Source organism: Charadrius vociferus, unplaced genomic scaffold, assembly GCF_000708025.1.
Source record: "Charadrius vociferus isolate BGI_N301 unplaced genomic scaffold, ASM70802v2 scaffold162, whole genome shotgun sequence".
NCBI classification, from domain to species: domain Eukaryota; kingdom Metazoa; phylum Chordata; class Aves; order Charadriiformes; family Charadriidae; genus Charadrius; species Charadrius vociferus.
This window is the reverse complement of record NW_009647236.1, coordinates 828,782-855,608: the sequence shown is the minus strand read 5'-3', so window position 1 is coordinate 855,608 and position 26,827 is coordinate 828,782. Positions and strand designations below refer to the sequence as shown.

Here is a 26,827-nt window from a genome sequence, read left to right as displayed (position 1 = left end):
GATATATGTCGCAGACATCTCCTCAAAATATATGTGATGTTATGACGGGGAGGTGAGTTGTTTCCTATAATATTACCAGGATCTGTCTATTACTTGCAGAAGTATGCCCTTTCGTTTTACTTGCTGTCCAGATTGATGTCATGGACACATTGTTCCTAGGATAAACAGCTCACTGAGACAACCCAATAGCTTCTAAATGGTCGTGCCAAAGACTCTGCCCCCTGTTCACAGACCTGCAATTGCAGCATTTACAGCTGCATTCCTTACTCCATCTTTGTCGTGCTATACTTCATGTCTTGAAGACTGGGAACCTTTCATAGATAAAACATGTCTGCTCATTTCAAATGAGAGAGGTTCTCACAAAAGATAGAAAAAGCTGTACAAGTTACATTATCTGGAACTTCTCTGCTTAGTGTTCTTGTAAGCCTGAATCTTCCCTTTAAAGCTTCTCCCTGATAACTTACGGTTTACTCACCGAAGCTAAAAGAAGTCCTGTCTCTCTTTTAGCCCTGCCGATGACCAGTTAGAGGCTGCCTCAATTCATCAACTCCTGACACAAGGAGTTTCTCTGTATTCTTTCTACTGTGCTAAAGCTTCTCAAGAGACTAAAATGTTCTTGCTTGTGAAACACCTGGTGCCAGCACGGAGTTTGAACCTGCTGCTAAAGAATCTTGTGTCTGCTCTTCAAGATGTCAGCTGCAAAATCATTTTTTTGTGTGATGATGATTGTCATCTTCTCAGTGGTGATACGTATGAGATAGTCAGGCCCTTTCGATCAATGCTCCTATATGACACCCTCTATAAAAGACTTTCCTTGCAAGCCTTTTTATAAATTCCTTCAAAAGTTTATTTCCATCAATTTTTATAAAAAGAAACCACATAAACAAGCTAGATACTTCAAAGGATTCACAAGTTATTGTCGATAGTAGGCAGACCCAAAAAACCCCAGCCGTCTTCATATGCAGACTATTTAAAAGTTTGACAGGTTGTGTCAATGCACGTTCAGAGCTTCCTGAAGCATAGTCATCATCTTTCATTAGAACATGTCTCCCAAGTGAAGCTGCAGAGTTCACAGAGACATTTGCCAAATGACATCTCCCAACTTTTATCAAGCACTATGCCATTATGGAAGTATCAAATCTGATGTGGCCCTTGCTGTAATGGTCCTTAATGGTAAGATGCAAGCAATGGGATGAGATGAGTATGGTGCTTGTTCAAGGTATGATTAAAAGACCTTCTCAGTGGAGCAGGTTTGTGGCTGGGAAGGAACTGAAATGGTGTTGGGCATGCTTAATTTTAGTACATGCTGAGTATGAGAGAAGATGGAATATGTATGCAACCACTGTGGGTATTGCAGAAGGAGAAACATACCCCATCTGGAGTGATATGCTTTATGTGCACACACTGTGTGAACATTCACATGAGTCACCAACCATGATGAACTCCTGTTCTAAGCAAATAACTGCTCCTTTTTTTGTGTGGATGCTAAAGAAGTGGATCAGAATGCTAGATATTCTAGCAGAGAGAAATTTAGGGACTTGTTCAGTACCACCTTTCAGCATTAGTCATGACTCCCAGCTGAGACCTTCAAAAGCAATTCTAAGTATTTCTTGCCCCTTTTAGGGCAAAGTCTAACAGGTAAGTTTGAATTGCTGCTATGCCAACTGTCTGTGACAAGAGCATTCCTCCTCATCTCCTCTCAACAGGAGGTTTATGCTGGCAGGTGGCACCTAGCAGCTGAGTGGCAGTTTACCAAGCAGCTTGGTACAATTTTCAGCTGCTAGTTGCTAGCTCCTGCTCAGACACAGTTAGCGACTGTAACCATGTGAAATGTTTCTGTGTGTGACAACACATCAAAAGCAGATTCAAATTTGGCATGATAGCAAGCATGAATGAGCTCATGTCAGAATTATATGCACAAGGATAGACATGCCTTTAGTGTAAGTGAAGCAGCGCTCCCCACAGATCTAAGGTTCTCACTACCTGAGGGCAATGGTATTGGACTCTGTATGAACCAACTTTCTGTGTTAGCTTTTGTTGCTTCAGTTATAGTTTGGTATCTTATGGGTATTTAGGAGGAATTGTATGCCAACCTCCCTCTGGTAGGTAGAGGTTTGAGTGACGCTCATATAATTTTAACATAAATATCTAGAGTTCACTTTGTTCAGCCCTGTTTGTTGAGTCTTTATTGGCATGACTAGCTTGCTAGTGGGTTAGCAAAGCATTCATATACAAGGCGTTTCAGATTCCTGTTAAAACATCTCAGTCGTCTTAATGCAAAGGCTCATTTGTGTCTATGCTTTTTTTATTCCCTCCAGACCATGAGCCGTTACCAACCATAAAAATCAAGATATTTATTAAAAGAGGAAGACCAACAGGGAGTTTTGAATAGTGACCAGTAGCACTTGGGTTTATTTCCTGTCAGCTTAAGCAAAATTGATATGGATAACTGCAGTGATGACTTATGAATACCCAGGCATGATTTTAAAGTTAATAAATCAGGTAAATGCCAATATGCAATTGAAAGTGGATTTCCTGGGTTCCAAAAATGGAAATTTATTAAACTGCATTCAAAAACAGGTCTCTTGTATATACATTTACATAAAAACTTACTGTGTTTTTTGAAATTGGCAGCTAACATTTCTAGAATGGAAATGGATTCAAGGGAAAATTCTGTGAGTTTGTGCTTCTGAGGGAAGTGTGTGAGAAACTGTGGTATACAATGAAGCAATACTTTGTTTTGTCAGAAAATGGCATTTGTTAGTTTCCAGCACATACCTGTGGAAAGGAAGGACTTACACCATTATCCTTTCAGCTTGTTTGATGTAATTGTAGACATTTTCAGTCAGTTGCACTAATTATGCATGAAATACTAAGAACAGTCTATTAATTAAGTGTTGCTTTTTGGCCTAAGTAACATTCATCATGTGGTACTTGCATTGTATACATAGGAGTGCAATATTCCTCTTCTTTGAAGCACTATCTCTTCCAAAAGTATTTTACATCATTGTTTTGTTAATTTCCTATATCAGTGAAACAATCCAGGTCTCTTTAGTGGTCTTGCTTTTACATTAAATATCCCAGATTTCTGTGTACATGCTCTGAAACGTAAGTATGTGGGGGGAAGAATGATTCAAGAACTTTTCCTAAATAATCCTCTGGTGAAGACTGCATGTGTTATATTTTAGCTGTAAAATTTTCACACAGAATTCCCAGCATGTTTGCCAGATGAAATACTTCTAAGGAGAGCTATCAGACATATTACAATTGCACTGTATGTCCCTTGTTCTTTTACTTTTAGGGTTCCTTCAATTTTGGTCTGATTCAGTACAGGCTTTCTCATATTCTTGTGTTATGTTAGCATTTGTACTGAATTGTTTTGCTTGACTAGCAGTAGATTAAAGCCATTGGTTACCAAAAAGTGCTGGTTATGGACTTGAGACAAACAAGAAGCATCCAACTGTTGATATGCTGTTAGATTAATATAATCCAAAGTCATACATTAAAATATCATTAGTGTAAATACTGTATTCCATTTCAATCTCAAGTTCTTCTTTCATTTCTGTAGGCTATTCATTCTGTTGCTTGGCATCATGAAGGGAAACAGTTCATGTGCAGTCACTCTGATGGCAGCTTGACCTTATGGAATCTGAAAAGTCCTAACAGACCATTCCAGACCACAATTCCACATGGTAATTTTGGTAGTTAAAATGTATAACTAAGAAACAAGACAATATTCCTCATGCTGTTTGCTAATATCTATGTTTGTTTCCTTTTTTATTGTAGCCCAGATCCAGAGTTGCTTCTTGCATAAATATTTTAATCTGCAAAGTAGCTGCAAAGTATTATAAAAAAAGGAGAGCAATTTTGATCAAACTTTTTTTTAAATTGGTGTCATAAATACCTCTTACTGGGTAATATTACTCTAATGTCTTCTTTTGTCCAATTCATCTTAATAGTCTACTGCTAGTCTTTGACACCCTCAGGATATGGGATTTTCATATTTCTTTCTTCTGTATTTTGTACTTACATGCTTATATGTGCAATTTTCACAAGAAGTAATACATTTTGTACAAGGCACTATGTTGCTTCTTGTAGAGGCTTCCCAAGTCACTGCTATGAAGAATTCAAAGAACCATATTATGAAATGACTATATCTTTTATAGCTGGGACTTTTTGTGCCATTGCTTCCTATAAATGAGATTAAAAGGTATTAACTCTATTGCAAATCAATACATTACCAAGAAGCCTGACTGGGTGGAGAGAGGAAGAAAGGGAAGGCAAGATCTGTGTGACCCAGAAAAGTTTTAGCATTTGCTTAAATTTCTTAATTTCTTTTATTTTATCATTTTTGGTCATAGAATTGTACTTTTTGTTGGAAGGGACCTCTCAGAGGTCATCTAGTCTAACCCCCACCTCAGAACAGGCCTGATTAGATCAGTTAGTTTAGGGAAATGTCCAGTTAACACTGGCCACTTGAACACTTCCAACAACAAATTGAACAACCTCTCTGGGCAACGTCTTCCAGTATTCAGTGACGCTTACAGTACAGGTTTTTTTGCTAATGTCTAACCATAATTTCCCATGTCACAACTTGAGTCCTTTGCCTTCTGTCATGTCACTGAGCACCTCTGAGAACAGTCTGGCTCCATCTGCGCTGTATCCTCCAATCCGGTTGTTGTCGAAAGCAAGCATAGGCTTTCCAAAGTAACAAAACCAAAATTGTTATTTTTTTTTGTTTACGAGTGACTTTTCTCTGACTGAAAGAAAGTACTGAGCCATTATTAACCAAGAACCCATGAATTTCAATTGTACGCTTAATTTAAATTTATCGCTCAACTAGCTACACTCCAGAGCATGTAACATTTTGCCAACAAAAGGAATTGAGTCAATCTAAGAATGACAGAGGAAAAAATTAATCTGTTTATAGTCATAATGTGTTCCAAAAAAGGTATACTTTTGGTCAGATTCATTAATTCTTAGTTAAGTATCATCCTTCTCAGTAATCTGCATGGTTTCCAGATGTCTTTGAAGTGTAGTCTGTGGTCCTTTAGACTGATGTGGCAGTCAAAACATAAAGCCTTAAACAAATGTAATTAATTTAGACATATGCTTATTTTACAGAAACAGAAGGTAATACTCATTGTCTTCTGTAGCTTTAAAGTTGCATTCTTTTTCTCCTTATACAGTTGCTTCAGTGTGTATGTTTTAGTTTGATAGTTCTATTATCATGATGTTTTAATAAATTTTAATCTTTCTTTCTTTCCTTAGGAAAAATTCAAAGAGATGGAAAAAAAACTGAATCTTGTAAACCAATTCTTAAAGTAGAGTACAAGACCTGTAAAAACAGGTATGATTTATTTATATAATTAACTCAATGTTACATTCCTGAGTTAAAGTCCTTTTAGAATTTTTCCCTCTTTCTTTTTCCAAAATTATTCATTATGATTTAAAAGTACTAAACCTGTAATGTAAACTTGTATGTACTATATAAACTTATAACTACTATGTTGATTTTTTTAATACAGTGAACCATTTGTGATCTTTTCTGGTGGATTGTCATATGATAAGGCTTGTCGAAGACCAAGTTTAACAATCATGCATGGGAAAGCAATTACAGTTCTTGAAATGGATCACCCTATAGTTGATTTTTTAACCCTTTGTGAAACCCCATATCCAAATGGTGAGTTTATTAAGCAAAACACAGTTATACAAAACATAAATTAAGAGATCTTCTCTCATAACTTAATTTAATTCCAGGGACTTTCATTCTCACAGTTGTCTTCATCTCAAGAAAACCACATCACTGAAAGTAACTGGAACTTGTTTGCATTCTCAATATAGGAAGCAAGTAATGAGTGGACAATAAAGCATGCATAAGTCTCCAGATATAAGCTTGAAACACATGGGCTAGTGTGACAAAATGTTGCTATTAATCAAACGTAGGTGCAAATATTTCTGGCATTTTCCATGATGCTGAAAATGTATAGATTGTTAAATTATTGAAGATTAAACTATCACTTATCTGCAAAATAGTTCTTACGCTTCAGCCTGAATTGAACTGTTAGAAGTGTTTTGCTGCATATTGTGGGGCTGCCATATTCTGAAGTACATTCACAGAAAACTCGAGAAAGTAAATTAAGAAAAGCTGTAAGTCAAAAAAACCCTGAGTTTAGCATTGTAAGCCCTCAAGCAGAAAAGTAAAATAGATCTTATATATGTAGCTAAATCAAATGCATATTAAAAACACTTAGCAAACATAAAGTGTATGTTTGTTTCGATGTCATGCAAAAATGTAATTTTCATTAATCAAAGTTAGTTTGGGCCTTCATTTAACTGTGTCAAATACAGTGACACTTCCAAGTACTAAGATTTTGTAGCCCCTTCTACATTACACTAATATTTAAAAATTTTGGTTTAACCCGTGTTATTCGTAGCCTTGTATAAAACCAGGCCACAAATAATGTGCATTCGTAGCTGGCCTGAAAGGAAGGTAAATCAGTTGCTGTCAGTTTGCTCAGCCTTTTGGCATCAGCCATCTGAAGAGTGTACTCTGAGCTTGCACATACTGGAGTGGGTTGCTGCGATTGAGAAGGGAGTCGTAATTTCACATTTATATTTTTTTAAATTACTTTTATGCTATGTAAACTCATGCACCCTATGCATCAAGAGAAATGTTTATTTGTCATTTTAATTGTTTATTTTTGATTAACCAAAAAAGCATTAAAGAAAAAATAAAACTGTATAATTTAAACAGTGTACAGGAGGAAGGAGTGTGTCAGTATCTGAATTGAACACAGCAGACTTGCAGGATTCCTTTGGAATATTCCTTTGGAATTGCTTTGGAAATGAGGGCATTGCGTATCATCAAGTGGACTGGAGCAGCTCTTCACAATCTGTTTTTGAAGAACAGTTGTACACAGTAGAAGTTTTACTACTGGACAGCAAAAATACATTTTCTGCATAATAACTGGATTCAGCAATGCAGTGATACACACAACTTATTCATATTCTGTTTCTTTACTTTCAAAATACCATCATGTTGGCATTTCTCAGTTCCTGTCTGGCCCTAGTTTGCAGATATGTCTAGTTTGTGGGTATGGCTAGGATTTTTTTTTTTACCTTTTGTTTAATATACTGTGAATGTTTAAAGCACATAAATATGACTTGCTTGTTTAAAATTACTAATAGGAGAACTCCATGTCTTTTATATTTGATTCCTCGCTTACAGAATTTCAAGAACCCTATGCTGTAGTTGTGCTTTTGGAAAAAGATCTCATTGTTGTTGACCTGACGCAAAGCAAGTAAGTATGAAGTCTTATATGAAGTTATTTGTGTATCTTAACTGTCCAGCAAGTTATGATAAAAATCCAAATGTTATCATGCAATGTCATTTTACTATCCAAAATCATTCACTCCTGGTAATGATTCACTCTATATGTTTACCTCCACCTTAAAAGCTAAGATCAGCTAACCGACAGGAACTTATGTTAATATTTGTTCTTAAGTTTGGGAGTAAATCTAAATCTGCAGTCGCTTCAGCATAGCCCTCAAACATTAACTCAGCATCGACGTTAAGTAATATTTAATCACATGCTGAATTATTACCTGAATGTGTGTTTTGGAAGCCAGATTGAACTACTACTTATATGCATGCCTAGCTTCACTAGACTCCACAGGGACTACCACTTAAGTATTTACTTAGTATCTTAATAAATAATGGCATTGATTTATAGTGGATCTATGGGATTATTTCATGATGTAGTTGCTAGTTTAAATGACAAATAGTTCTTTCATATCAGAATCAATGTTCATATCAAAGAGGAACTATACATCACGTAATGCAGAATCCAATTCTTATTTTGTTCTGCCTCCAACACTACCAGTAATGTACATCTACATTCACACTGTACAACTAGGAACGGATTCTGCCCTTAATGTCTTGAAACATTTTAAATGAATCATATTCTGATCTCACTTACTTCCAAGAATAATTCAAATCCTCTCAGTAATATGAAATGGATGTAACTGAAATCAGAACCAAATTTCCTACATTTTTGAACTGTGAATAACATTGTGTAATATGCCAGAAGTGAGGCCTTCCTCCTTATCAGACCATCCAAACTGATGGAAGTGAGAAGTAAACTGAGATCTACTTCATCTGTTATTGCAATTGTTTATTGTAGAATCAGTAGTCTACCAACCCAATAAGCTAAGCTGCTCCATATAAAATCCAGAGTTGTATAAGTAGTTCTTGGGTCATAATATATATCATATCCATGAACCTGAAGCTTCTAGAAATTGTGTCAGTTCTGTATAAATGAGATTTTGAGATGTTGGGGGAAATTAGTTCCTAATCCTCATTCACGCAAGTAGTCCTATTAGCCTTAGCAACTATTCACATGAATTGGTAGTTATGTTATAAGAGAATTCTTGTCACAGCAATGGAAGTTTTTTATCTTTATTTGAGTAACTACACATTATTATTGATATTAAAAACAATACTTGTGTTTGAATAAATAAGGGGAAATGGACTTTATTAGTAATGATTTTACTTAGATTCTGTTGTACACTTTAAGTATATGTTTTCTTCTATGGCTCAGTGTGTCACAATGCTTCTAATAAATTGTCTTCCTTAACTAGTTTTCCAATCTTTGAAAATCCATATCCTATTGACATTCATGAGTCACCTGTTACCTGCACAGAATATTTTGCGGACTGTCCTCCAGATTTGATTCCCGTACTCTATTCTGTAGGAGCAAAACATAAAAAGCAAGGATACAGCAATAAGGTAAACAAAGCCAATATTGTTTTTAAATGAAGAAAGTAGATTTACAACCTGTTTTTGTACCATCTTCCCAAATTATTTTCATTTTACTTCTTTAGTAATCACTTTCAAGTTGGTCCTACCAGCAGCTTAGCAGCATGCTTACAGCCTGGTATTTGTCCTTCAGAAACACCATCACATAAGCACAGCCATTAATTACCATTATATAGGACTTAATCATTAGGCTGCTGGATTTATGCTAGATCAGATTGAGTTAAAGGAAAGCCATCGGTGTACAATTCAAATTTGTATGGATAAGTTATGTCTATCAAAGAAAAAAGTGAAAAAATTTTAACTGAAAGAAGTAAGCAGAAGAGCTTCACTGAAAGTTGAGAGTTGTCAGCATGTCTGTGAGATTTTTATTAAATAGGGATGTTAAAAATTATTTTTAACCAAAGTCTTGATGTAATGCTTTTAGAAATAGGACAAGCTGCAGAAATAAAAAGAGGAAATGCAATTATTTTATAGATTTCAAGCATTAATCTGGTTTATGTTTTGACTAGAACTAATCCATCATAATAAATAAATTAGAAAAAATATTGGGTAAACAAATCAGCTATCATCAGTTTTCTATTCATATTAACAGAAGTATTCTCCTTGGAGCTGCCTTGTTTTCGATGAACTGAGAAACTGGGCCCCACCTACTTCTTTTGATTTTTGATTCAGCAAAGTGGTTCAGAAAATATTTTTTTTCTCTTATTTAAATTTGTCTGCTTATCTATCCTTACCTCGTATACATAGTCACCCAAACGTTCCATCACCTACCTGCACACATTCATTGCAGGCTCTTTTGTCCCCTTGCTTTATTTGTGCACATACAAATATAAACTCCGAATGTAGGTAGCCACTCATTTGCCGCCCACCTGTTTCTGTACCCATGAGCATCCAATCCATGTATCCACGTAACCAGTTTGTGGTTCCAGGTTTTTTCCACCCACTCATTCTCTGCATACATCCTCACCCACTCTGCACATGTGTCATCCTCCACGTGCTGTATCCTGTATCCATACATGTCAGCCTTTAGGCACAGACCAGCATTTCACTCTACCAGGCTAGGAAGAAAACGGGAGTCTTGCCACTAGTAAAAAAAAGGCAGAGAAGAGACAGTGATTTCATATGTTATGTAAAAGCTGCATTCCTTTATCTCATATCTCGTAGCATCATGCTCAGATACTTCATTCTGGGCCAGCTTCTTCAGTAGTCTTCGTCCTCAAAACAGATTCTCGGTCTATTCAGTGACCTACAGAAACTCCAAGAGTCAAGGAATCTGAAAAGAGTAGCAAAACTGTTACTCCTTCCTCTAGTTCCTATTTTGGATTGTTGGGTGTTAGCTATACAGAAATATTTTAAAAACATAGAACTTTAACTGATAACATAAAAATGTCTTATAAATATAAGTACATATAAATAATGTATTAAGTTTCAGAAGCCTTCATTGATAACATAAAAATGGTAATAAGCCTTAAAGGCCTTGAATGCTACACATTTTTGTTCCTTTTATGAGCTGTATTGCTTTTTGGAAGAAGATGTTGCCTAATCTTGAGTTTAAAAATTAACCAAGCAAGATTCATCAAAATTGGTTGTGATCTCTGCATTCTTGTTGTTTGTTTAGGAGTGGCCTATCAGTGGTGGAGCATGGAACCTTGGAGCTCAGACATATCCCGAAATCATTATCACAGGGTGAGAATGAAACTGAGGATTGGTACTTTTAAAATGTTAGTGTCTACAGCTTTTTGTTGTGGTTTAGGTATAGATAAGAGTTGACCCTTCACAGAGTATGTATATCCTGGCCTCTTCACCTGAGGTATGTTGGTTTTTTCTTTGTGTAGAGTCACCCCAGAAATTCCCATTTGCTGTAGAAAATAGAGCTTTGTACTCAGGGATGAACTACCATTAAGAATTACCATTTGAGGCCCCAGTGTTAGACAGCAAATCTATGTACTTGTGAAGGTGAGGTCTTTGGAAAGGAGAATGCATTTCAAGAGAATGTTTTGGCCTTGAAGGGCGTAGAGAAGAGCATTTAAAAGGGAAGTAGCTGTTCTTCTACAGCTGTTGTCCTTTGGCCTTCTGGGGACTTTGCATCTGGAGATAGTTTGGGAATTAATTTTAATAGCCCAGCATTAGTGAGCGTGTGGTGCACTGGGATGAATTTCACCTTGTAAGTTGAGACAGCCCCATAGGAAAAAGGCATAGAACGGCTCAGATTGCAGTAGAAGCCCCATGAGCTACTCCTGGTGGATTTTCAAGGGCCATGGTGTAAACCAGAAGCTATTCAGCTGTGATGCACTTCATGTTTCCCTCTGGTCTCAGCCAAGCTAATGATAGCAATATATTTGATAAATTGTTATTATCTATGATACTTAACACCTGGTTTTAAAAATAAGATTATGATGTGTGCAATAGTACCAATAAGGTGATGAAGGGATTATTTTCATGTAAACAGAAATGTCTCCTTTCTACAGCTTTACTTCAGGGATGATTTTACACAGGTGTAAGTTATTAAGCAAAACAAGTTACCCTCTGTCCTTTCAAAGTTTGTTACACATTTTTAAAGCACATAGACCTGATGCTGGCCCACCGCAAAGCCAAAGGTGCTGTAATTTAAGCTTGTCATTAGTATGGGAATTAATTTCTTGCTGGTGTAATCTTAAAATTCATTGGGGGCTTAGTTCTCTGTAGGAAATGCATGAAAAAGTGTTTTTTTAACCTAAACAAACTAATAACAAAATATTTTCTTATAGTTAGTATATATCATTATATATTGTCAGCAAGGTATAGAGAGTTACTACATGAGCAAACTACAGTTTTTCTGCTTGTATTTATCACTCACTGAAAGTAGAAGATGTTTTAGAATTGCATCTTGTTTTAACACATTTAATTTTTATATTTTTTTTAAGCCATGCAGATGGATCAGTAAAGTTTTGGGATGCTTCTGCCAGTAAGTTTCTAAAGTTCACTTTTATATAATGCTGACAAATCACACACGCACATATATATATAAAACATGATATTTAACGGTATGAGTAGTAGTATTGGGTATGATATAATTAGGAATAATGAGGTGAAATTAAGCCATTTTTTCTTAAATTAGGGGAAAAAAACACTGCTAATGAGATGTATTAGACAGAAAAGAGTGAAAGTCTTTAAGAGGAGTAAAAGCTCCAGATCCAACATACCAAAATCTATGAAGGATGAAGTGGCAGTAGAAAATCCCTAGGGAATAATCTTCTTGTGTGTATAAGAGAGTGGGCTCAATTAGATCTAATATTCAGTTCCAGCTGTCATGTCTTTTCTATTCTGAGTACAATATAGTCTTTTTTACAGCTAGGTAAAAATAAAATATTAAAATACAAGAACACATCTAAATACATGTCTAATCTGGCAAGGGTGGAGATGACCTAAATATTTTCTTGCCCAGTCTCAAGTTCCAGGAAATAATTGGGAAGCATTTCCATTCATCCTAGTAGGAAAAAGCTTCAGAAAATACTTGTTCCATACATTCTAGCTATAACTACACATATCAAAACCCAACATTTTCCCCTACAGAAAGTACATATGATACTTACTAGTAAAATATATTTATTAAAAATATACCTACATTTTGGTTGAAAACTAAAATATTGCAGTGAAAATAATGTGACTGTGCTTCACAAAATTTGCAGTAGATTTGCCTTGTATTATGTCTCTTTTGTGGTACAGAGATGTCTGGGTAGAATATCTCCTTTATGAGGTCTCTTAAAGAAAAGAGGGTGAAAGAAACTTCTGCATGAAATGTTAGGCATAGAGAGATTTAATTTGACCCTAGTAACCAGGCTGTAATGGTCACCCAGAACACAGAGTATGTAATACTTAAACTACATGCTAGTTCCATGTTGTGCCACGGAATTGTCATGATTAGTAGGGCTACCATTTCCAGCCAAATATGGGGAATGTTTACCAGATTTTAACGTCAGCTAACATAATGACTTTATCAGGTAGTTCTCCTTTTGCCTAATACCAAATATGTTCACTCATCAGGATGGACAAGGAGAAAATGAGGATTTCCAAAGTAATTTTACATAGGCATTTCAACTGAATGTGACTATGAGTTGTTTTTTTAATTATATAATTTGTCTGTTTGGAAATTGGGGAAAAACAGATACGTGCTGCTTAGTGTTTACATTTGCCAGTATTTTCAAGTTATGGTGAACACCAAAAAGAAAAAAAAATCAAGTGATGTCAGCAGGAGTTTATCTCCAAGGTTTGAGACAGCTTTAATGTGAACAAAAATAGGATAATGGCTTTTATTTAGAGAAGTACTGTGAGGCATTAGACGTTGTCTTGTGCATATTTGATTACATACTTACACTCTTGATAGGAATGTGCAAATATAGCCATTAAAGTTAGGGTGAAACAACACGGACTGCTGCAAGACCCCAAAGCATTTAGTGTATACACTGCACAGGAACCACTGTGCTAGTCATTGCTTCTATAATTCTGGCAGGAATGAGGAAAGGAAAAAAATTCTCATAGGGAATATAAACATAACCCTTTCATCAGTGTGTACATGTTGCTATAGGAATTTTTCTTAAAGATAAGAGCTTAGCTGATTATGAATATTCTCAATTCCTTCAATATTAATGGTACTTTCAGTGCATTTCTGATGTCCTGGATTTAGTCCTGCTTTTCAGGGTATGTATTGCATTACTGGTACCATACTTGGTACTTTTCATTTACAGGGTTTTAATTATTACAAAGGTTTATTATTTACGAGGTCTTAACGTTTTTAATAGCATTCAAATTTCATTTGAGATTTCATAGCAAACATAATATCCTACTGGTGTTTGAAGGCACAAAATACTTTGCTTTTAGACATATTTTAATTGTGTAATTTTGTACCTGAACGCACAGATTTGTGGGAGACAGAGAATTGCTGAGCCACTGAAGCATTTTTCCAAATGTATATTTTCTCAAAAGCCATTGCTGCAGATGGTACCTAGTAATTCACAGAAACATAGAGTCTTGCCTTGTACTTTTGCCCTATGAGTGAAATTCTCCCAGTCCTAGTAAGCACGGACCCCTGATGTCTGATTTGAAGAGCCGCTCTAGATTTGTCACTGGGACTAAGGGCATCCTCATCCACCACCACAGAAGGCAGGAAGAATTATGTATTCATTGCAGAAGCACTTGCTGTAATGTGTGAAAATTTGGTAGTGTTTTATATGCTAAAATTTTAAAAAATATAAAAAAAATTATATGCTAAAACTCCTGGAATATATCTGCACTGCAAAATGAAAATGTAATTTTGCTGTGTTCGTCATCCAGTTACATAATTAAAACACCATTCTTTCATCTTTTTGTTGCGCTTGTTACACAAGCTAGCTAGGCTGATCTACCATCATTACACTAACATATGTAACAGCTTTGCCTTTATGTATATAAACACCTTTATAGGTGCTGGACCTGATTGACTTTTTCTGACCTTATGCAGTTATTAATTAATGCCACTGATAAATTAATTTAAAAGTAGTAAAAACAGGCAGGAATGTCAATAAAACAAAATGGGGTTAATTATAATCCCTCAGTGACCTCCAGAATTCGCTGCAGTGGAGTTCTAGTCTTGACAAAGGCTTCTGGATATAGGGTTTTATATACAGGTGTAAATACAGATATACTTATTAGTCAAGAAATGAAAAACATTTCAGAACTCCTTTTCATTCAGAAAGTCTTTGTGTTGCCCAGGCCACCAAAATACTTTCCTAATGTTTTCTCTTGAAGTGCCATACAGTCTTTACATTCTAGCAAGACAATAATCTCAGACAAATGAAATCCTAGTTTCTCATCTCATTAGGAAAAGAGCAGCATTATCAAAGCCTCTCTATAACATTGAATATAAACCTAATTATGGACATAATGGTTAACATACACCTTTGACATCCTGTCCCAGAAGGTACTAAGAAGTATTTCACAGACAAATACCCATTTTGGAAGTATTAAATACATATCCTACCAGTACCGTGTACCAGAATAATATCTGTTATTGTATAATACCCATCTTCTACTCCTCTTAGGACTTCATAAGATTCTTTGTAATGCCACAACTCAGAAGGAAATGGGAACCAAGGAATACTATAACTGATTTGCTTCATGTTAGTCAGTATTTTTTATGTTTTAATATATTCCAGTTACTCTACAGATGTTGTACAAATTAAAAACATCGAAGGTCTTCGAAAAACAGAAAGTAGGAGAAGGAAAAGCTACAGCTGAGATTGTGGAAGAAGATCCTTTTGCTGTTCAGATGATGTACTGGTGTCCTGAAAGCCGAATTTTCTGTGTGGCAGGAGTTTCTGCATATGTGGTTGTTTACAGGTTCAGCAAACATGAAATAAATACTGAAATTGCAGTAAGTCCTTCAGAAATTTACTCTCTTATGAAAGAACATAATTTCTAAATCAAATTGCCTTGCTGTGTCTGTGCTCATATACTCGAATAAAATTAATATCAAGCTATATAAATACAGGTTTAGGGACATTTCATGTTATACCTTTTGAGTGAAATCTTGGTCCTACTTAAGTTAGTGACAAAAGTCTAACTGAGTTTTTAGGAGCCAACTCTCCACTTTTTTGCTTTAATAGTAAGATACAGTATAGATTTCAGACATAGTTTGCTTTTAAGACTTTTTATACAGTAACTCTCTGTTGTACTTCCCTACTCTAGAAATACTGGCTGCTCTATGTTTTTATCAGATAATGTACATTGTGTACATACATAATAATGCTCTTTTTAACCCAAGTATTTCATCGTTTTAGTTTACGTTCATAGTTTTTGCACCACAAGGGGACTGAAAATTATCACTGGCTTTAACAAAATAAAGAGAGTTGATGTTTTTTTTCTGGCTTATGCTGACTTTGTTTCCCTAAAAATAGGCATGATATGAAATGCCAGATTATTTGTGGCTAAGCACTTGATATTTTCCCAAGCTTTCTGTTGCTTTACTCTGTTCAAATACTCCTTTTTATGTCTTCATATCTTAAGCAGTCACATATTTCAAGTATGCAGTTCGTGTTCTTTTAACTGCACTGCAATCACCTTTTACTTACCATTGTTGTACACCAAGTCTGACTTTAGTGTAAACCTTGCATTTTTGCACAGGAGCCACAACCACTGCTAACCGTGTGGTTGAACGGCATTTATAATGTAAAACATTCTTTCTTAATTCTAAGAAGCTTAACAGGAGACTACTCTTAAGGCAAAGCCAAACTAAACATGACTTCCTCTCCTTCAGGCTTGCCATCGTCTGGTGCTGCAGAACAGTTTGCAACTCCAGACACTCTCTTGCCAGAAAGTATTTCTTTGGATCTGCCAGCTCTCAACAAATCCCAGGGCTGACCCCAAATTTCCCTTTCATTTTCCACTTTCCCCAGTTACAGTTCTTTTCCTTTTCATGCTATTTTAATGTACTTTAGAAAGTCTATAGTACTAGCCTGGCAAAAACGTGTCATTTTTGGCCCGTAGCCCATGTGCCATCTGGTAAGGAAATTCATAGGAAATTCATTACCTATCATTGTTCTATTGTTTTCCTCTCATTTTTTTTCCCCACAGAGGCAATTATTAAGCCAGCTGAACGTATCCTTTCAGGAAATTTTTCAAACTAATGACCAGTAATTTCATGTTACTGACCAGCTCGTGTATAATGCTGTTAAAATTACTACATATCAGTATTCTTACATTGTTCCATAGCAAATGCACCTTATCTTTTATTACCTATCATTTAATTTCTTTATTTTCCTACCTTTTACTTTTGTGGATGAATTGCATCAGAACTGGTATTTTCTAAAGTGTTATAATATGTGCAATTTAACAGTTTCTCAGATTTCATCTGTAATTAGGAAGCATTTATATGAGGAATTGTTCTCTGAAGAGTTGCTTTAATATTATCTAATCTTGGTGGTGTAGTCATTTTGTTCCCCTGGGTTTTGTGCATCTCTGAGATGGGCCTCATCTCTTTGTTTCCACATTTTTGCTGCAGGCATTCAAATCTTCGCTCTTAAATGGTGGGAAGTTTTTTATTAAAAAGTATGGGAGTCTTTGTTGGAATGTGTACCTGACTTCAGGCTGCCTGGCTTTGTCTATACTGAGACTGAGCTGGTCAGTCTCAGGATTTCTTTGGTACCTGAGGTGAGCCCAAGTTCTAGCACTTAGGGTCCTCCCTTCTGTAGCAGCCAGCCTGAACTCACCTTGAGTTCAATCGACGAATCCCAACATTTTAAGGACCCCATGTTGGTTTGGCTGCCTGACATCAGTCTTGTAATCTTATTGCTGTGGTAAATGGGAAGCATGGAGGCCTAGTCAAAGGTTTCTCCATGTAGCAGGGAATTCTGCTGCTGAATATGCCTTAGAAGCGTAGGCTGTGCCTGGGATTTCCTCAATAAAAGTATTATTTGCATCATTCCATATCAGATTCTGGAGGCAAGCAGTATGCATGAGACAAATTCTGTTTTATATCCAACCTTGGAGTCATTGCCACGCAGTTATGTAAAAAGCATTTGCTGTTGTTATTGTTGTTTTCTCATCTGAATCTACTCCATCCTGTCTCAAAAGGCTATCTAGGTACCTCTTAAATGTGATCACTTTCTCACTGATCAGTCTTTCCTCAGTGAAGCTCCTCTTCAAAGCTCTTGAGACGAACCATAAGAAAAAAAGTTTACACCAGTTTGAATGTTGAAAGGAGAATCAGTGAGCCTACTGATGGAATCCTCCAAAAGATCTTCACCATGTGTCAAAATAAATTGGTACAGCAGGTGTCTACCCCTTCAAAAGTCCAGTCAACAGAAGGACTAAATCATAGAAAAAAAATTAGCAGTCATGTTATTAGCCTAAACTTTTCCTTCTCTCTGCAAATGGACAATAGCTAGAACATAACAAAAAGAATTTTGGTAGAAAAAGGAAGACACAAAAAAAAACATTCAGAGAAAAATGATTCACTTGTGACATGTCAAGCAAAAGAACATACTCTTCAACATTACTTCAGTCATACATGAAGATTAAACAGCATTATAAGTTGTTTTGGTTAGCAGCAACTACTTCCAGGATTTTCCTGAACTCAACATTTCACTCATTAATCTTTGAAGGCAAATGTTCTCCATAGGTTTCTTTAGCTGATTCAGGCAAAAAAATATCCATGGATTTTGCAAGGACAAAACAGAAGTGAAATTTTGAGAAAGGACGCTTTCCCTTCTACTTGAGTAGAATCACTTCTTTCTGAAGTCTTACGTGTTTTAACACAATGGTTGAGAAATAGGAGAGCCTTCAGTACTGAGCTTTATCTCCCAATTCTCGTAAAACTTAGGTATTTTCTTAATTTCCATTGTGGTACAGTGATGTCTCAGTGAGAGATCACTAACTAAGCTGGAGTTTGCAGTGTCTACATCTGCAATTGCTTCTAATCACGTCAAGGTACCACCACTGAAATTACTATTCAGTTAGTGATCCCAAGACCTTATCTCTTTGAGGGCTGTACCTTGTTTTTTATTCTTTTCAAATTGGGGATTTCCTTGGACAATTCACGAGGTAGAAGGAATTGGCCAAGATTCACTGCAATTCTTTGAGATGATTACTCAAAGATTTGAGCTCCCTGTCCAATTTCCCCTGTGTTTTGGAGTCCTTGAGTTAAGCTTTCCTGTATTAGTGGAAAGAACTGAAGGGTGAATGGGCCTGGTTGGTCTCCCTTTCCCTATCTGGAGATACCAGAAGGAAAGCAAAAGGTAACTGGTTTGAACTTTTGTGTTCTAGAATCCGCCAAACTCATGTTCAGTCTAAGGAATACAGAACTCTCTGTGCTGTTATCTCTGATTTCCTGACCCCCACTTGTGGACAAATGAAGTTCGTTAATCAGTACTACCCACACTAGCAGGCTTCTGCATGCTGGCTAAAACCTGCCTTGTACAGACTCTTGTACTAGCAATAAGGAGGCAGAGTTAACAGAAAATTGGCAGAAAATTTTCATGACATTTACCCTGAATGACGTCTTCTTATGCTGAAATATTATTTATTTGAGGTGAGTGATTAACTTCTCCTTTCCTAAGAAATTCTGGAAAGTTGTATTCTTGCCTTTCACTTACAATAAAAGGCTTGAATCAAAGTCAGCACTGGAAGACTATACCTATGTATTCCTCCATCAGCATAGGGTCGATGACTAGTTCCTATCTGATGTTGCTGTTAGGCTGTATAAATAACAAACAATAGTATTCTTTGCCCACAGATGATAATGATAAAGTAGGGGGTTATTTTTTAAAAAAGGCTTACTGATACTTATTTGAATGTAACAGAACTTTTGGCATCTTTCTTTATGAAATTATAACTTAGCTTTTTATTTATTTAAGTCATTAGAGGTACGACTTCAGTATGAAGTAGAAGATATCATTACTCCTGAACCGGAAATAATTCCTCCATTTCCAGATGCCTCCTCCCAGCTTCCTTCTTTAAAGAGCCTTTCAGGCAGTACCAACACTGTAGCATGTGAAGGAACGATGAAGGATAGTATCCCATGTCTTAGGTAAGTCTATGCCATTGTTCAAAGATTTGTCTTTCTATAAAGCATTCCTATCTGTTGTATTAACAATCTGTTGACTGTCAAGAAAAAGAGGTTAATCGTATGTATGCAACACAAAATGAGAAGAAACCAGAATATGGAACAAACAAAAGAATTAAGGCAAAATAATTAACAAGGTATTTTAAAAGGCTAGAAGTAATTACGGAGAAGATAAACTATTACAGTAAAGGTTTGACTGTAATTTTCCAGTATGATCTAGGAGTAAATCTTCATCTCATACCCACAATTTTGAATGGAATACAGGCACTACAGAAGAAATCAAGGAATTTCAGAGAAATTTTTCTTTTTTTTTTTTTTAGTTCACAAAGACGTCCATAAAGCAGACATGTGCAAAGCTTTCCCTCCTTGAGTAGTTAGTATAACACTAAAATCTTTATTTGTGGAAGAAGTATATGCATTTTATGGTGTGTAAGGGATGGAAATTGTGTTCATACTCACGAAACAGTCTTTAAAATGTACAATTATGAAACAGTTGCACTGTGTGGAAGTGTATATATCTTTAATCTTTAGAAAGAAGCAAATTGTTGTCTGCTAGAGTACACATTGCCGCTGTCTGGAGTAGATGAATATGTTCTTCCTAATAAGGCAGATAAATTATGGGTTTGAATAGTTTCATAACAAAATTCCATACAAAACTTCCATAAACTGTAATTTTCCAGCAATTATGGTGCACTGCTGATAACAATTGCTCTCATTTTAGTGAATTCATTATTATTTCAGTGTAATTATTATTAAAAATTTTAAATGCCTCAATTATTTTGAAAGCAGTTTAAATGAACATTGCCTGACTTTGCAGATACTTTGGGCTATTGAGCTCCTGAAAATAGTGTTAGCATTTAAAAGCAATATCATAACATTGTTCTTGTAAAATTAACAGTATTTTTTGGCATCCTGTTCATTTGTCCACTTCATTCAGCCAGGCAGTTGAACCTCAGATCTCCATTTAATCATTAACGTAAACCATGAAAATCAATACAAGAGACAGAGAGAAGTTATTAAAAAAATCCCAATGTGAAATCTATTTATGAAATTGAAATAAGCAAGAATGCAATCGATTATTTCAGTGGCTAGGATTTTCCCTTAAGGGATTCTTATTCAATTTGGTCTAGGTAGCAGAGGAATTGTTGATCTCAAAGGCAGAAAAGCTGTAATGAACCAGTAGAGGTTCTGTTTGTTAGTTTTTAGAAGTTTGCTTAATTCCATATAATGTCACACTAAGCTGGCCAACAGATTTTTGTCCCATTTTACACAAAGTAAACGTAAACTTATTTTGACAGAGAAATGATTTTTCAAATTCAAAGTAATTATACCACTAGAACTGCTGGCATACTCGCTCTTACATAAAAGTATACTGTGTACACTCTTACGTTTTTCAATAAGAAAAGGCATATAAATATCCACCATTTTCCCCCAAAACCTAACCAGGTCCACATTCCTTGTCTGTCAAAAAACTTCTGTTCTAAGCAGAATGATGATGATAAAATCAAAGTAGTGCTGGCAACACAGAAAACCCAGTAGAGACCTAGATGAGGCTGTTGACTTTACATGCGAGTCATTCAGGTGGGCAGCGGTACAGAATCTAGGATACAGTGATAATAATGTAAAGTTGCAGCCACCTACGCACAGAGCATGAGTGCACAACTTCAACAATATTGATAATCCACATAAAATTTTATATACAGACTAGCTTTTAATCTTGGTTCCATTGTGTTTATTTTGATATCTGCTTCTCAGCCTCATTAGGGCAAACGGGTGGCATTCCACACTACATATTTTTTGCTGATCAGAAGTCAGAATGACTGAATGCGTTTGTGTCTGCGAATAGGTACTAGAAAGAAAGTGATTGAAGAGGCTCAGTAATAAAAACTTGTAATTTTTCTGAAATCAAAAGTAATTTTTACCAAGATAGGCAAGCAGCAGTGTGGAATAAAGATTGTTCTTGCTTATTTCAGAAGAGTTTATAATGAAACATGCAGCTATAATAACATAAGACACTCGTGTATTTGTGATTGTGCAGATAAATATTTTTGATGTAAATACTGTCATCCAAAAGCTATACGCAGACTGAAAGTCTTCATTCTCAGACTTTTAGTATCATCCCAAAATTAGGTCAATCGAGGGTCTTGTAGCTCCAAGTAGCTCCAAAATGATAAAAAACTGTGATTATCTCATAAAGAAAACTAAAAACAAAAAATTTGCCGCAACCAAATTCAGTGTAGCATAACAAAAACATGTCAGGGAAACCACTGAAATATCTACATTCCTTCTGTGCATACTCCTGCAGTCTGTTTAGGCTTATAGTATAAACACTTAAAAAAACCCAATCCACAACAAGGTGAGGAAGAACTAAAGATCAACATTACTGTTCAAGCAAGATGTTTAGTGAAACCAGGGAAACAGCTCAGACATCCTTAAAGAGGAAGGTGTCATAGGAACGTGGGAACGACAAACTGAATCATGAAATCTGAAACTGTTTTATTCCAGTCTTATGGACTTTCACCAACTACATCCTATTCTATGCTTAGAGAAAATCCCTGTGAAATAACATCCATCTTACCAAAGAAGATCTTCAAATGATCTTCAAGTGAAAAATAGAGAGACAAAGGTGTTTGCTTTTCTTGCTCAGGTAACAACAACTTGAAAGAAAACTTAGAAGGCACCTCAAGTTCTCTAATTTCTTCAGCATGTTGTTAAAAACATATTGGAAAAGTAATATCATAAGAAAAACATCTTTTAGAAGATAAGAATTAATTCTGGAGCCATTTTCAGTCTCATGGTAGTTCGTTTAGAAGAAAAGGCTAAATGCATTGCCTTGACAGATGTTTGTTGGAATTTACCATAGCAGCGTGCTTGACTCTTGTGTTCCCCCACATCATCAGTTATCCATTAGAAAATATGGATGGAAAGCATGCCTGCTCAGCTGAAAGAGCACTAGACTTAAGTCTTGCTTCCTGAAACTCATTTACCTATTTTATGTTTTTTATAACATTTTTAAGGGCAGGAGCTGAAAACTGAAAGTGGGGTGCAAGATGGAAACACTGCCACTAGTGTTCTTAAAGGCTTATCCACAGACATAAGACGTGGAAGGGCCCCATCACAAGGATACTCTGGAGGACTATTTGTATAAAATATTCATCTTCTGCTTGGTGTGAAGTTTGTTTGAAAAACAAAATACATCTTCATTGTATACAACTCTTGTTTGTAGTTTCAGTTTTCCCCGGTTTCAAAAGACCTCTCTCCCTTAGCTGCCTGAGTTCACAGATGTTCATTCCTTTGTTCTTACCACAAATACTCCTGCATAATACAGGGCTCCATTAAGCTTATGGATACTATCACTTCAGAAATGCTCATGGATCTTATGAACAAAGGAAAGGGCAAAGCTTTAGTGCCAGCAGAACAGGTAAGAAAGTACAAAACTTTGAGCAGAGGTTTGCCATTAATACAATACAAAGCTATTGCCAACTGTGGTGGGTTGACCTTGGCTGGCTGCCAGCCACTCTGTCACTCCTCCTCAACACGGCAAGGGGAAGAAAATAAGGTGGAAAAGCTCATGGGTTGAGATAAAGACAGGGAGATCACTTACCAATTACTGTCATAGGCAAAACAGGCTCAACTTGGGGAAAAGTAATTTAATTTATTGCCAATTAAAATAGAGTTGGATGGTGAGAAACAAAAATCAAAAATGGAAACAAAACCAAAAATAGATGTTCTCCATCCCCTCCTTTTCCCAACTTCACTCTTTCATTTCCAGCTCCTTGACCTCATCCACCCTGAGCAGCACAGGGGCGTGGGGTATGGTGGTTGTGGTCAGTCCACAACAGCTCCTCCCTGCCACTCCTTCCTCCTCACGCTTTTCCCTGCTTTGGTGTGGAGTCCCTCCCATGATGTACAGTCCTTCAGGATAAACCTGCTCTAGTGTGGGCTCTCTGCAAGCCACAGTTCTTTTAGGAAATAATCCACTTGCTCCACAATAGGGTCCTCCAAGGGCTGCAGTGGGGATATCTGCTCCACCATGTTCCTCTCCTTGGGCTGCATGGGAATCTCTGCTCCCGTACCTGGTACTTGCAGGACTGTTTCTCACATGTTTTTTTCTTCACTTCTTGCTCCCAGGCAGTATTTTCTGCCCTTTCTTAAATTTGTTTTCCCAGAGGTGCCATCAGCTTGGCTGAGGGTCTCAGCTGTGTCCTGCTCTGGGTCTGTGGCAGAGCCAGCTGGAACTAGCTAGAATGAGGCTGTGGCCAGCATGGGGCAGCCCTTGTCCTCTCCTTACAGAGGCCACCCCTACAGCCCCCCACCCCCCCACCTTGCCAGACAACCTAGGTGCTTCTGCAGCCAGAGAGGGGAAAAGGTACGAGTAGGTCAACATTGTGAAGGGGAGAGGAGATGTTTATGTCTTTGAGATCCAAGTGAAGGTCTCATTCCTTATCCTGAAATGCTGCATATATTCTGCTGTGATATCCGGATATGCAATGCCCAGATATACGATCCCATATCTGCAGGTATAATAGGTATATTCTGATAGGGCTACGGAGTTTGAGGAGACTGCAGGACCTAAGAAAGTTGCAGATGGTTGTGAAATGCATCACACATCTAACAATAAACCATTTAGCTCTTTCATCAGCTACACCAGCTGGTGCTTCACTTGCACCAGGTCATGTTTCTGCTGCTTCCTCTCTCCAGGCTTAATCTTCCAACAAGGTGTCTTGTGCAACCCTGCTACACCATGTGCTTACTCTGGCTTGGTCAACCCACACTTCAGAAAGTCTTATCTCACTGCTGCAAGCGCTGCTTTTTGGCTCCCATAATTTTTTGGCATGCTAGAGATGTAGTACGTTGCTGTATCTGTTGCAGTCTGTCACCATCCATGGGTATCAAGGGTCCTTACACAAGAAAATTAAAGTAGTTACTTTCTTGTGCCTAGCCAGGCAGATCAAGTGCTGTTCATCTCCACAATGTACACTTTGTCACGATGAGATTCCTTTCCAGGTTGGGTCAAGACTGTGGCTGTTGAGTGCTTTCCTTTTGCTCTTGCAACTGCAGCAACCCCAAGGGGGGGAAGGTAGTCCAGACTGGTGGCCTGGTGGTCTGTTCTCACAAGCTGGTCCTGGACAGTCAGGACAGAGGAAAAGGAGGACGGGAAAAAGCATCCCGCTTGCTGAACTGGGCTGTCATGTCTCTCCAATGACAAGATCTGAGCCAAGTGGCTGATTACTGCTCCAGATAATGGATGTGTAAGGTCTGAACAGTATGACAGGCAAAAGAAATAGAATAGTGTGCCAAGATGCTGCATTTAGAAAGATCGATGAGGAGTGCCTTTCTCATTAAATAGTAAATAGGGGGAAGGTTTGGCATGGTTAGTGAACCCTCTACAATAAAAATAGAAGCAGTACAACATAAACTGTGTTACTGAAATAGTTGAACAATTCAAGACAGGGTGTGGATGTATTTTGGAAAGGCAGTTATCAAAGATATTGTATCAGGTGCAGGTGCCCAGGCACTGTCAGGGGGCGCTGCAAGGCTGTCTCTGTGAGGAGAGATCAGGGCTTCCCTGTGCTGGACATAGCCGGCTCCAGCCAACTCCAACCAACCCACCACAGGGCACGGCTGAGCCCCTTAGCCAAGAGGGTGGAGCCTCTGGCGAAACAAATTTAAGAAAGGGCAAAAAATGCTGCACAGAAGCTGTGAGACAGAGGAGCGAGAAAAACATGTGAGAAACAGTCTGCAGACACAAAGGTGAGAGAAGGAGGAGGTGGAAGAAGTGCTCCAGGTGCCAGAGCAGAGATTCCCCTGCAGCCTGTGGAGACCATGGTGATGCAGATTGTCCAGCTGCAGCCTGTGGAGAGCCCACATCAGAGAAGGCTTCTGGCAGGAGCTGCAACCCATTGAGAGGAGCTCACGCGGGAGCAGGTTTTCTGGCAGAAACTGTGGCCTGTGAGGGACCCATGCTGGAACAGTCTGTTCCTGAGGGACTGCACCCCTTCGGAGGGACCCCACACTGGAGCAGGGGAAAAGCGTGAGGAAGGACTGGCAGGCACAGAGTATTACGAAGTGACTGCAACCACCATTCCCCATCCCCTGTGAGCTGCTTGGGGTGGGGGAGGAGGTAGAGGCGTCAGGAGTGAGACTGAGCCTGGAAAGAAGGTAGGGGTGGGGAGATAGTATTTTTAGTTTTGTCTTTTCAAAGAATTTTTCACTCTCCTACTCTATTTTTAATTGGCAATAAATTAAATTAATTTTTCCCAACTTGAGTCTGTTTTGCCTGTGGTGGTAATTGGTAAGCGATCTCCCTGTCCTATCTCAACCCATGAGCTTTTTCATCTCATTTTCTTCCCTTGTCCTGTTGAAGAGGGGGGGTGACAGAGCAGCTTGGTGGGCACCTGGCAGCCGACTGAGGTTAATCCACTACAGATATTAAGGTCTTATTAAGAAAATAGTCCTTATGCTTTAAGATCTTTTCCAAAAAGTATCTTCAAGTGCTTCTACTGTTAACACTGAGCTGGAGATTTTATCTTTGTGTCATAACATACATCCATATCCAGTCTTTTCTCATGCTCTATATCAGACCATAAAAGTGTGAGAAGTATTGCACAGTCCTCTGTTCTTCTTAACTTCTGTCAGAATTAGAGCACTATTTGTTTTGTACATTGTCCATTGTGCTGCTGGAGTTATCTTGTTCAGAACTTTTGCCCTGGTGTTATTCTATGGTTGTTTTACTTCAGTTTTCTGCATCTGTCTTAAATTTTCCAAGATTCCTGGTAGTCCTATTGCCACAAAGGCCTCCAATCCCAACAGATGACATCAGTGTAGCTACAAAAATCCTGATAGCCCTGGTTATTGAATGAGAAGTTTGAATATCCTCTCTTGAAAGAAGTACTCACTTACTTGCTTCTGAGTAGAAATTCGTTGGATTTTTTTCCAATCTGATCCATCATGTATGGGCCAGGGCTGCTTGGAAAGCTTGCTGAGTTACATCATAGTCACGTTCAGGAGATAGTCTGCATCATCAGATTCATCAAAGATCTCTTCTCGAAGATCCAGTACGGAGGATAATACTGCTTAAGTTACTTATGGTAGAGATATATGTATAGCGAAGCACTTACAGCAGAAATAAATACTATGTGCCAAAAGCAGTCTCATCATTTACAGCTACAGTAAAAATGCACTGGCTATTGGGCTTTATGTATAAATTACTACCTACAGTGTGACTGTGCTAATGAATAACATGAATACCTCAAAGTATTGCTATTACTGCGTAATATCTTCTCTCAGTGTATCATCACGTTGAGTTCTACCAGTCAAGAACACACATAAAGCAGTCATACAGAAGTGTTCGGTTCTTACACTCCCCCTTAATATGTATACCTTCACTACCTGCTTTGCAAGTCACTGAACTTGCCATAACAGAATAT

At 37.4% G+C, this 26,827-nt stretch overlaps 1 protein-coding gene across 1 annotated transcript in view; it reads left to right on the top strand.

The window, feature by feature from the left end:
- STXBP5L (syntaxin binding protein 5-like) overlaps positions 1-26,827 on the top strand; it is a 206,857-nt gene that overhangs the window by 119,162 nt on the left and 60,868 nt on the right. Inside the window, exons 8-16 of the mRNA XM_009879889.1 lie at positions 3,569-3,692; positions 5,272-5,350; positions 5,529-5,683; positions 7,232-7,304; positions 8,644-8,791; positions 10,440-10,507; positions 11,725-11,765; positions 14,992-15,209; positions 19,189-19,361. Of these exons, the coding sequence (XP_009878191.1) occupies positions 3,569-3,692; positions 5,272-5,350; positions 5,529-5,683; positions 7,232-7,304; positions 8,644-8,791; positions 10,440-10,507; positions 11,725-11,765; positions 14,992-15,209; positions 19,189-19,361 (1,079 nt within the window). The remainder of the gene's footprint in view (positions 1-3,568; positions 3,693-5,271; positions 5,351-5,528; positions 5,684-7,231; positions 7,305-8,643; positions 8,792-10,439; positions 10,508-11,724; positions 11,766-14,991; positions 15,210-19,188; positions 19,362-26,827) is intronic.